We start from the raw sequence: 13,286 nt of genomic DNA, 5'->3' as shown, positions 1-13,286 counted from the left end.
GGTTAAAACTTGAAGAAATTTAAACTCCAATTCCTATCAATGCTTTACTTTAGTTTCCCATCCTCTTGCTAATGCTGAAAGAGATGATCTTTTGTAGAGCCCATTGGTCCACGTTAGCAACATTGTTTCAACAGACAAAGTTCAAATAGTTGACGGTACCAATGTTCACATGGGAAAAGGTGGGCTGAGGGCTGTTAGAAGATTTTAGCAAGTGGCCTGGACTGGACCTCCTTTTTAATCACAAATTTAAAATCTTAGAAACTTCTGAATTTAAACTCGAGACCGACATAGAAGCAAGTAATCGACTGCGTTTTTTTATTTATCACATTACCCTTGCTTCCATTCACATTACCCCTTCTTCCATTCACATTAGGCTTGCTTCCTTTCACATTACCCTTGCTTCCATTCACATTACCTTGCTTCCATTCACATTACTCTTGCTTCCATTCACATTACCCTTGCTTCCATTCACATTACCCTTTCTTCCATTCACATTACTCTTGCTTCCATTCACAATACAGGTGTTTTATGAAATTCAAGTTTATTTATACATATTGATATTATGAAACAAAAACTGCTTCTGAAAGATAAATCTACATTCTTTTATTCAGTATTTTCTAAATGTTGCTTCAAAACGTTGAACTTTTTATGAATGGAAACATTTTATATGTTTTAAAATATTATTAGCAAAAAGAAAGAGAATGTTTAATGCTGACTCTATAGTTGACCTTTCACATTCTAAATTTAGTAATACCTTATAAATAAAAATAGATGACATCTTTTCCAATAGCTATCTATCTTTGTAGAAATGACCTTTTCCGTTTTGTATTTTCATATTACGAAGATGTAGGGGACCTTTTGGTGTATTTATTAGAAAAGTTTTTATTTTTTTAAACCTTTTTTTTTACTGTGAATAGTCCAACTTCTATAAAAATACAAAATTTGTTTAAACTCATTAATATAAAAAATTGTGAAACAAAAAAAAAGTTAATTTATTTTATTAGATGTAAAATTTTAGAATATCATTCATTTGTAAACCTAAATTGCTTTTAATATTTTTTTGATATAGATAGAAAACTTGGGTATTAGGAGTAGTATACTTCATCGAGGGTATAACATTACAGTTTCTTTACAATTACCTTCACATATGACCTTTACACATGCAGAGCATGGTTCATTCATTAAAAAACAAAAAATAAATACTGAACAATTGTAAGCATGGACCCCTTACAGCAATTTGGAAGGCCATTCGTACATAATATTGTCTTCTCTATACTTTATTCTAACATGTTTGGCTAAATGAAGACAGAACGATGAAGGCTTGCCAACATATAGCTTTTTCTAAGCTTAACCCCATTTTAGATAGACCAATATAGATATCCATAAGAGTGCTGCAACAATCCACTCTCTCCTCCTTTCCAAAGCTTTCCTAAAACATATTATACTAGAAACTCTAAAAGCCATTACTCCTAGCTTCTCCTTAAACGGGAGACAATCTCCAATCTCATATTTGTACATGACCATAGACATAAATAAATATAGACTGGTCGATTTATTTATGTCTATGTACATGACATACATTTTATTTCTCCATTTTTTTAAAAAACAAAACTTTGGTTAAGACACGAAAAAAAAGAAATTGAAAAAAAAAGGTAAAGCTAGTTAAGACTTAATGTTATAATTAAAAAGAAGTTTGAAAACGACTCCCAGATTCTTTTTAAGAGATAGACTATTTTCTCTTTTCTTATAATACATTAACCTATATCTGTAGAAGAAAATGTTTACATCGCTGCATCCTTCTCCTTCCCAGTACGGTCTATCTACTTCAAAATCATTAACTCTTTCAACCTCTACTCAAGGAAAAATAATCCAATCAGACGCTATAATATTGACATAAATCAGAACAAGGAAACTGAGTCCTAAACAAACTAAAGCTAGTTCTGTATAAGTCTTGTTGAAATGTTTTCTAATACGTTTACACTTTCTAAACCATCAAATAAACATAAAAAACCTCCGTGGTATAAAAACAAGTCCAAGAAGCGAGTGTCTCCCATTGTTATACATTGGCTGAATAAATATTGGTTTAGGTTTTCATCCAAACTTTGGATTCATGTTCCGCTCAACTACCTTGTACGCACTCTTCATTGTTTCAAACTGACCGTTCCCGGTCAACCGTGTCCACCGCGCGCATTCCTTAACGAGCCTATTGTTCTCGTGATAATTTTTCGGTCAAGGTACTGCTTTTAGATCTCCATGACTCAATACCGCTTGTACTGTCTACCAATCAGAATGCTCCTGTACACAGACTCATCAGCTATATAAGCTTGTTACAACGTTCAGTCACTTGTTCATATTTTGATTTTTTACTGAAGAGTTTCCACTTGGCAGCTTTCTTTGGATCCTTGAATCAAAGTGTTCATATTCTAATAAAATGAGTCAGATGTCGAATACCACCAGTAGGCCACCTCTTGTGAAGAAGTACTCTACAGATGTGTTCCAGACATTCGGATTAACTAAAGAACAATTTCTGACGAGGACACGATGTGAAATTTATCTGGCGCACAAGAATACAGACACAACCCAGAAGAAAATTGTCAAATTTTGCAAACGCTCCAAAGCGTGCACCATAAGATTCCACACCGAGGTGGCCATCATGAAGAAGCTGAAACATCCCAACATCATGGTTTTTGATGAGGCAGCAACGTTCCCTGACCACCACGCCATCATAATGCCCTACTGCGAGATAGGCGCTCTGTACAACATGATCGGGAAAGTTCCTTTAAACTACTCGGAACATTACTTTCTACAGACCTGCTCTGCGGTGAAGTATCTTCACGACAACTTCATTTTGCATCGTGACATTAAGTTGGACAATATTCTGGTGGACAAAAATCACAAAATTTATCTGACAGACTTTGATATGTCGTGTACACTTCGTCCTGAGTGTCCCACGGTTCAAAACATGGCGGGAACAGAATCCTATATGGCACCAGAGATGGTCAAGTCTCCTACTGGCTCCTACAACGGGTATAAGGTAAGAAAATGTTCACATTTAAAATAGATCTATATCAAAACATGTTCATTTTCATTTAACATTGATAAGAATTGTTAAGTTTACTAATTTCTTAAAGTATTCTCATTTTATGTTAGGGAGTAACGAAGTATTAGTAAACAAAACTAGGACATATTTCACATACAAAACTAATATAATTTGCCGAAAAAAACTTTTTTGCAGTAGGTAAAATCTCACTTGTTAACAAAAACTGATTATGATTATATAAGTTGTACTTTGTTTTCTTGATTTATAACACATTGTATGATTTAGGTGTGTGATAATCAGTTAAACGTATCTAATACACTCTTTAACAAAGTCATTGTATTATATTATATACATGTACATTGATTGTTTGATGCGTTATTAATTGTAAATGAAGACTTAAACAAAACTTACTTGATTCTCTCCAGTTGGACATTTACGCTCTTGGCGTTGTCCTGTTTTGTTTGATCTTTGAGAAAGATGTGACACAGAGACTGGACTACCTGACCATGGTCAAGACCTACATTTGGACCTTCCCTTTGCATTTCTACAAGAATGTCTTGGAGCATATGTTGGAACCAGAGCCTGATGCCAGATGGGATATGTATAGTCTGGTGAGTGCCCTTGGTCAAGCTTATTGGTTGACTGACAGAGTGAAACTTTTATAAGTTTTATTCTAATAGTCAATTCAGAGCTTTTTTTTTTCTTCTTTAAAGCTTAACATTTAAACTAATAAAATTAGCGTTTTACTAATTAAATAACTTTTTATCTTTACAATTTAAATATTAAAACATTATTCTTTTAATAAATAACTCACCCTTTTTTATTTTTGTTTTCTACTAATAAATTAACACCTACTAACTGTTGCATAATAGTTTTATGCTTGATAATATTCCTACTAGTCTTTTAACATTTTGGTATTCCGGTACTTTCTTTCAATAACTATTTGAATGTTTCATTTTACTAATTATTAATGGCATATATTTTGTATTGTGTCATACTAATTACGAAGTTGCATAGTTTTAAAATCTCAATGTATTTTATTTTATTAATCAATAACTGCATGTGCATGTCTATATTTGTCGCCAACTAGTAGTTGCATGTATTTAATTTTTACTGGCTGATTGAATATTGTTTTCAAACTTAATAATGGTAGCATTCATTTTTAAAGTAAATATTTACTTCAGGTTGTTTAAAAATATTCTCACTCTTTGTTATATTACTAACTACCAATTGCTTGTTATTTTTACTTATGACTAACTGCTTGTTATTTTTACTAATGACTAACTGCTTGTTATTTTTACTTATGACTAACTGCTTGTTATTTTTACTTATGACTAACTGCTTGTTATTTTTACTAATGACTAATTGCTTGTTATTTTTACTTATGACTAACTGCTTGTTATTTTTACTAATGACTAACTGCTTGTTATTTTTACTAATGACTAACTGCTTGTTATTATTACTTATGACTAACTGCTTGTTATTTTTACTTATGACTAACTGCTTGTTATTTTTACTAATGACTAATTGCTTGTTATTTTTACTAATGACTAACTGCTTGTTATTTTTACTAATGACTAATTGCTTGTTATTTTTACTTATGACTAACTGCTTGTTATTTTTACTTATGACTAACTGCTTCTTATTTTTACTAATGACTAATTGCTTGTTATTTTTACTTATGACTAACTGCTTGTTATTTTTACTAATGACTAATTGCTTGTTATTTTTACTAATGACTAACTGCTTGTTATTATTACTTATGACTAACTGCTTGTTATTTTTACTTATGACTAACTGCTTGTTATTTTTACTAATGACTAACTGCTTGTTATTTTTACTAATGACTAACTGCTTGTTATTTGTACTAATGACTAACTGCTTGTAAGTTTTTACTAACTAGTAATTGCATGTTCTGCCAACATGTGCTAGGGCCTTGTCGTGGCTTGGCAGCTTGAGAACCTTGATGACCCCCAGATCTAGACCAGCGGGAGTTTTAACTCCTTGCAGATTCAACCTTGCTAGATAGAGAGCTGGAAAGATCTGTGTGGGTAGAGGTCAGACGAAAGCTAGCACACTCAATGTTTAACTTTATTCTGTCATCTTTCTTGTCAATTTGTCTTTCATACACCAGCTCAAGAAGAAACACCAGTCAACAACACTGCGGATACAGTGGAGGCTCTCATTCGCCCTCCCCCTTCAAAGCTGGGGGGGGGGGATTGCGAATTTTAGTAGAAAATTCACACAATTTGTGTAGGAATTCATTACTTGTCAAAATAATAATTACTAATAATTTATATTTTAACCTATTTTAGAACTGTGTCAACCTCCCTCTAGTATGTTGGCCCATTTGGTGACGAATGCATCAATCTGCCCACCCACACACACACACAATTTTTTTATTAGTGGGCGTACCAATTCTTTTATTAGAAATCACAGTTTGTTAACATTAAAAGTTGCATATCTATATGATAAAAGCTGCTTATTGCTATTTTAACAATTTAGATAATAATAATAAATTTAGAAGTCATATAAAATTATAAAAGTATAAGAGTAACAATCGAGATGAGTCCTGAACCCAAATTTGTTTTTCCTAGTCACCTTTTTCAAACATTTACTCAAACAGAGATTTTTTATTGTATAAATAACTCTGGGACTATAACTCTCAATATATACTTTAATTCTAAACATTAAAAAAAATAGAGTAGAACCTAATTGGGCAAAATTGAAACAAAATCAAATATAAATAAACTTTTTTTTTCGGCGACGACCCTAAAAGCATTACTATAAATCTGTGGGAGACACATTTGGTTGTATTTGCAATCTTTGACAAAAAATGTTTATTTTAGGAACCCTTTTGTTTTTTTGTTTGTTTGTTTGTTTTTTTACTTGTCTATTTTGTTTTCTTAAAAGCGGTACCTCGACTGCGAGGTTATCACGAGAACAATAGGCTCGTTAAGGAGTGCGCGCAGTGGACACGGTTGACCGGGAACGGTCAGTGTGACCCAATAATGGGTTCGCGCAATGTAGGTGAGTGGAACATCAATCGAAACCTTTGAAGAAAACTAAAACCAATATTTATCTACCCAAACACAAGTTGTTTTTACGGCTCTCGCTTCATGTACCAACTTGTGTTAATATCATAGGTCTGGTGTCCGCTTAGATTGAGGATCCATCACGTAGCCTAATTATCGTGGCGATCATTGGTTTCTGAGTGTTAAATGTGAAGATGTCTTGATGTGACGATGAGATTGTGTTGATCAGACAATGCGTTTCTGATATTAGACTATAATTTAGTGTAAATTTCTATTTTTAACAACAGCTGAATACTTAAATAAAATCATCATACCAGAGATTCAAATACAACTATCAATTCAAACAATGAATATTCTTGAACAATAAATAGAAATCTTTAATTCTGGAACTAGGAATCACTTAAACAAATACACAAACTGTAGGCTACAATAAAATGAAACAAGTTCATTATCTTCGCCCAAACTCATAACTACAACTAGCTGTTACTATGATTCTGGTTCTACAACTCAAAGTACAACTTTACGCGACTAGATTTTTCCTACAACTAATCCGAAATTGTTTTTCTAAAAACTTTTTATTCCTATACCTCTCTCTGCAGTTGCAAAAAAATGCAAATAAGATATTTTATCTTTTATCTACATAATTATAATGATAATTCCTATCGATGTTGTACTTTCCATTCTCTTGCTAATACTGAAAGAGATGATATTTCGTAGAGCTCATTGGCCCACGTTAGCAACACTGTTTCAACAATATTACCAATATTCACATTGAAAAAAAAAGGGGTGGGGGGGGGGGGCCTGAGGGCTGTTAGAAAAGATGTAAGTCGCCCAAAATACAAGACTGGACCTCCGTTTTAATCACAAATTTAAAATGAAACTTAATATATATATATATAGTAAGTTTGATTTTAAAATTTATCAATATTGTTGCTTTAAAAATCTTCTATAAACTTTTCATTAGCCCTCCTTATTCTTCTCTTAACATCAAGGCTTTGAGAGGAGACCGTATTCCTTCGCACACCGTGACTACTGAGAAATTCTTTCTTGGACAGATTTGAACCAGGAATTCTTCACTTCCTACACAGTTCAGTCAGAAGTTAAATAAAGAATTTGATCTACTTCGGTAATGCCTCACATTTTTAATCATCATTTTATTCTCGAATGTTTGCACTTAAAGCTAATCACAGTAAGCCATAATAATGTCAGTAACATCAGTGCTATCAAAATAACGTCGACGAGGCATTTTTCCCAGTCCGTCTGTCTGTCTGTCTGTCTGGTGCACATTGTGTCCCCGTTATTTCTCCCGCTGCCTCTTCTCGTATCAAGTTGAAACTTTGCACAATTATTCATTGATTCATTGTTCCTTACAAAACATCACAATGTATTTAAAGAATTAAACGATTAATTAATTAATTAGTGGTAATTTATTAATTTTGTTTGATATAAAAAAGGCATATTTTGAAAAGTATTTTTATGCTTGTTTTAAAATATTACAGTTTTCAGATCATGAGATAAAGCAATAAGAGTTTATAACTTATCAAGCCAGTGCTTTTCTATTTTTGTAAACAGCTCATGGTAACTACAACTCAATTTATTTTATTTTACTAATCAATAGCTGCATGTGCATTTCTATACTTGTTGCCAACTAGTAAACAGCTCTTTGTAACTATAACAGTAACTAAATAAGATTTAAATAGTGGTAATACTGGGGGACACTTTAATAAATCACGAGTAAACTAGTTGGCACAATTAGCACAACATCAATAAAAATCGCTGAGGGACTCCCCTTGGTATGTTAAGTCAGTGGTTCCCAAACTTTTTCATTAACGGAACACTTCGCACATTCTGGGTATTTTGCGGACACTTTGCTTTTTTTTTTTAAGAGACATTAATTCATGTGGTGGCCTACTAGTTAATTATTCCAGTCGCGGAACACTAGTGTTCCACGGTACACAGTTTGGGAAACACTGTGTTAAGGGTTAAGCATTAAAATGCTGTAAGAAAGAATAAGAAACTAAGCGCTAAGATAAATGTGCTGGTTTGAATGCTAAATAAAAATACTTAAGAAAAGAGAAAAGAGATTTAGAATCAAATAAGGAAACAAACTTTTGGGAGGCGCGTTGGCTGAGTCGTAAAGCACTAGGCTTCGGTACCGGGGATCCCTGGTTCCATTATAGATCGCAAGGTCTGAAAGGGGAACTTTTACTTACCTTAGAAACAACTTTGGGCCAACTCTTCCATTTGTAGCGTGTTGACAAAGGAACAAAAGATGAAGAAAAGAATTAGAGTAGTCGGACCTGGTGTCTTTTGTCTTATTGTATCAGAAATAAAATCGTAATGATTTACTCGTCTATGCTTACTGCTTTAGGAATTTTTATTTGCAGCCTGCATTTTTTTTTAATTTTCCGTAAGGTTGTCATTGCTGAAAGTGTAATGGATACAAGCACTTTACTACCTATAAAATTATTTGTGTGGCATGCGTCTCAAGCAGCCTCTGACAAACAGTTCTGATCGTCGCATGTGGCTCCGATATCAGGTCCGGTAGAACTGTTATTACTGACAGGAGAAATGGCAAAGGCGAGTAACTGACGTTTAAACCAGTAAGCTTCGGACAGGTGGGGCTCCAGTATGCTTCGGACAGGAGGGGCTCGCTAGCCTTAGCTGACTACCCATCAGGGAGAATGTAAACTTTGAATTCAAATTTCTGCGGCTAAACAAACATAGGAAACGGCATCGGAAGTCCACCTTGAGGAAAAATGAGGAGCCGGCGACCCTTAGGCGGCTTGCAGCACTCAGTGCTACACTACTTTTTAAATAATAATAATAATGATACTAATAATAATAATTTAAATAATCAACAGTGTTATTACGAACAACAACTCTACTGGGATCACTAAACAATGTAATGTGTGGTGTTTGTCTCCCCCTATCGTTAGGCAATTATGTGATTGATAAGGCTCTTACTCTTACTTCTTCTCAAGTATTGCAAAAGATTAGCGCAAATTTAAAAACATGCACAACAAGATATAATTAAAGAGCTATGGCGTCGAGTTTTGCGCGCATGCGTCACAAACAAGTCCCATTATAACACAATTTACGAAGCTTCGGGGCTTTTTAATAAAAAAGACTATCTGATTTGTTTGGAAGACTTAATTGCTATATTCAATGGCACATTATACACAATAAAACCGGGAATGTTGAGTGTGGACGCAGGTTTGACCCCTTGAAATGTGCGTGAGCCTCATTCTGGATTTTCCAAAAAGTAGCCATCGGCGAATTTCGTCATTTTTTTCTCGGGCTAAGGACGTCAAATATTTTTTTGTACTGCAGTCGTTAATCAAAGCTTGTGTTAATGAACGATTGAGTAATCATGTGTGATGAATAGCTGACCACCGGTCAGGCGGGGAGCTTATAATCAATTCAAGAACATTAAGGCAGGATGTGGAAAGGAACAGAGCTTTGTAAAATCACTGAGCTAACCCTGACGTTAAAGAAGACATACTGATTGGGTTATATTTGGAGTATAACCTAAAATATAACCAAAAGTGTAACCTTCCTGGAAGAACACTGTAAACCAGAAGGAAGTCATGTTGAAGTGGAGTGTTTTGTTGTTTTTTTTTATTCAAACAAAGATTTCTTCAAATCACTCATAAGAGACTCATGCTACAACTAAAGAAACATGTTTATTACAAAATTTCACTCTACCATTATTACCACGCTCTATTACTTCACACTGAACAGGACTTTCAGTAAAATGAGTTCGTTGAAGCTGATGCAAACTTTTGTAAATGTCCATAAGCCAATGTTTATTGTGTGATAGTTGCTTTGAAATGAACACCTTCCCCAAACGTTTTGGAATGATTCAAGTTAGTAGAATGTAAACTTCACGAATGACGGCATAACTCCTTTAAAGTCCTTTGCAGATCAGACGCCAACTTTTAGTCAAAGTAATCTGCAATGCAGACGTTCTCTCAAGCCTCCAACACATGTAGCTATTGGCACGTTGTATCAGAGTGCTAAAACTCGATAGTTTTTTATTTAACAAAGACGTCACCTGGGATGATGTCACCCACCCCAAATTACCACCCCGCTTCTACCACCAAGAAAAAATTAAAATGATATATTCATTGGCCCAGTATTATAAAGTATGCGTGCAATCAATTTTTAAATTATCGTTGTTTGTAACATTGTTTGTAACATTGTTTGTAACATTTTATGTTACTGTATTTAACTGTAACTAGACTTCTGAAAAAAAAAAAGATTGTTCGTCCTCCACTGTGTTAAAACTCCTTGGGTTATCATTCGGTGCGAGTCGCAGCCTTCTAGCGACACCATTTAACAATAGTTCAATTTCATAATTTCGTACATAAAAAATATATTGGAAACTCTATGAACCTTTGCTAGAAAGAAATGTGTAGGTTAGAACACTCTGACTCTTCTTTCACACACACACACACACACATACACACAGTCTCTCACACATGCACACACTCCAATGCACGCACATGGCAAGTGTCAATAGCAAACAAATTTCTGCCACTCATTTGACGCTCTTGTCCACGGCTCGTGCCTCCGTGAGCATGTGCTTTCTCCTAAACAACAGGCTAACTTGATTTCGCAGTGGAGTTACGAAGCGCAGTAAAGAATAATGGAGAGGGGGGGGGGTATTACGTTAGCAGACCGAACTGGGATTGGAAAAGTAACGGGTGGGGGAGGTTGAATATGACAGCCACCCAAACAACAGAACTCCAATTCGTCTCATAAGCGTGCTACAGGCCCGCACAGCTGAGGAGGCTTAGGCTACTACTCTTGTATGATTCATCGACTGTTGATATCTTGTGAAGTGGGCTTTCACATTCAGGGGCTCTTTAGTTAGAGGATCGAGTCCTTCCATTATAACTGTCACAGTTTAACCCTTTCAACACTGTCCCCCCATTTTAAACTTAAGATTGACCCTAAACTAATAGTGACAACATAGGCCTTAAGAGTGACAAGAGAGGTCCTAAGAGTGACTTTAAGTAATACAATGACATTCACAATGATCTACAACACTCTTACTTTTTTTTTTTTACAACTCACTCTGTCTGTCTGGTCAAAAGCTAGTACACGTTATTTCTCCCACACCCAATCTCGGATCAAGCTGAAATTTTGCACAATTATTTCTTTTACCTGACAAAACAAGAATCAATTTAAAAAAATAATAATTAACTATTGGTAATTAATTATTTTCTTTGGTATCTCGAACAAGGCAAAGAAATGTACTTGACTGATAAGGTGGTATAAGTTGAAGTAGTCCCATTACTACTTTGTTGAGAGAAAAGTTTGAAACTAACAATAGATATGTATAAAACCTTTTATTTTCATAAGCACCACCCTGGCACAGTGGTTAGTATGTTAGATTGAGGAGGCTTTAGCCCTCGAGTTTGAATTCAGGTCTTTTTACCCTTTTTTTTTTTTTATTTTTTTAATAAATGCATTTAAAGATCGATCACTTAGATCTCCCCTTCTCTTTTTTCCCACTCCTTTCCAACTGGTCGGGACAATTGATAGGATCCTAGCGCATTGAGAGAGCTACAAGCTAGCTAGATATATAACAAATTTAATGACATGACTGATCCAAACTAATTGATACACCTACGCTTAATATAAACTTTGATGTTTTGTTTTTTAAAGTAAAGTTGTATGCTTTTCTTGTTTTATTTAACAGATTAATTAAGAAAGGGGAAGTAAAGGACAATTGCTGAAGTCTCGCTCTCGTACGGTTTTGCTGAAGTCTCGCTCTCGTGCGATATTTAGTTTAGTCTTAGTCCACCATCTTTAGTCTTTTTTTTTTATATTTATTTTACTTTGATGTAGGCTATATGATAATAATGCATAGTTAAACTCTTATTATTTTTAGTTAGCATATTATTTTCTTCTCTTACAGTTGTGGCAATCATTCTTACATTTATAATAGCGTCTGACTTGTTATTACAATGACTTCCCGGTCTTGCGGTTTGTGCGCTGGACTGTCATTTGGTCCTCTCGATGGTGCCGGGTTCATACCCTGCCCGCTGCCATTCTCCGTCGTCCTGCGGGAGGTTTGGACTAGGAAGTAGATTATCTTCAACTTGGAAGGAACATCCGAAACATATTAAACATTTTTAAAACGCGTGTATGTGTGATTGTCTATATTTAGGTTATACTAGTCTTTCATGGTTGTAGCACTAGCTCTCTCAGTCCGTTTTGAAGACTGTGGAAATAAAAACATATATAATGATAATTGTGAATTGATCTTGGCGTCTTTCTGGTCTAGGGAAGTGTTACCAAAGTGGACTTATTACCTTACTTGGTAGTCAATACATTGTTGATTATAGGAAGGCAAAGCAGCTCAGAGCAAGTATATGACGTAATCAATTCATGCGTACATTAGAATCGGCTATTAATGAGAACATTGAACTCAACCTACAAGTCTATCTTTATTTAGAAAGAAATTCCTAACGGAAGAACACGTGGCCAACAGACCATGTAAGGGACTAAACAGTCCAACAAACTATCAAGAAGCCTGTTCAAACAATTTTGTATGTGAATATTTAAAGTTTAACAAAATGAACATGAAAGCAGAAAAAAATTTGAATCCAACGTCGATCAAACATATTTCTTTTAAATAGATGTACCGGTATTTATTGTCTTTCATCTCATTACAACGTTGATGGCAGGCTTGGAGAGTGAGTCTGTTATCAACTTTCTAGATTTTGTTGACTTATTGAAACATTATTGAAATGCAGCTTTCAAACGGGGAAGGGGTGGAGACAGGGAGAGATCAACACTAGAGCTAACATACTTTAGTCTTGTCAGAGTAACGCCCCTTGCTTAGGATCTCTCCTCGACAACGTTATCAGTGAATGGTATGTCAATGCTACTCAACCATTTAGCATTGGCTTCATCCATTTAGAAATTATGAAACAAACTAGAATGTCATTGAACACTGGCCAGGAATCATGACTGCAAAGATTGAATATAAAGAATCATGAAAAAGAATGACTAATATGAAATAAAGTATTTACTACTAGAATCAGCTACTGTTTTTTGGTGGGAGAAAGCCTTCCATATATTAAGTGGTTAATCTCAGTGAACCAGTAAAACTGAAAAAGAAAATATAGAAGGTTTCACTTTAAGTCTAATTAAATTAAAAATGCTTTTATTGTTTTCTTAATCTTTTTTCTTGA

General features: G+C 34.5%; 1 protein-coding gene across 1 annotated transcript; it reads left to right on the top strand.

Annotated features, from left to right (window-relative positions):
- Window positions 1-2,431: 2,431 nt before the first annotated feature.
- On the top strand, window positions 2,432-3,705 carry LOC106072125 (uncharacterized). Its single transcript, XM_056018552.1, has 2 exons — window positions 2,432-3,034; window positions 3,466-3,705. Exons 1-2 carry the CDS (start codon window positions 2,432-2,434, stop codon window positions 3,703-3,705), a joined length of 843 nt encoding a protein of 280 aa, XP_055874527.1.
- The last annotated feature ends 9,581 nt before the right edge of the window (window positions 3,706-13,286 follow it).

The sequence above is a fragment of the Biomphalaria glabrata genome, chromosome 1 (assembly GCF_947242115.1).
Source record: "Biomphalaria glabrata chromosome 1, xgBioGlab47.1, whole genome shotgun sequence".
In the NCBI taxonomy this organism is placed as follows: Eukaryota; Metazoa; Mollusca; class Gastropoda; family Planorbidae; genus Biomphalaria; species Biomphalaria glabrata.
This window is presented reverse-complemented; position numbering and strand designations above follow the sequence as displayed.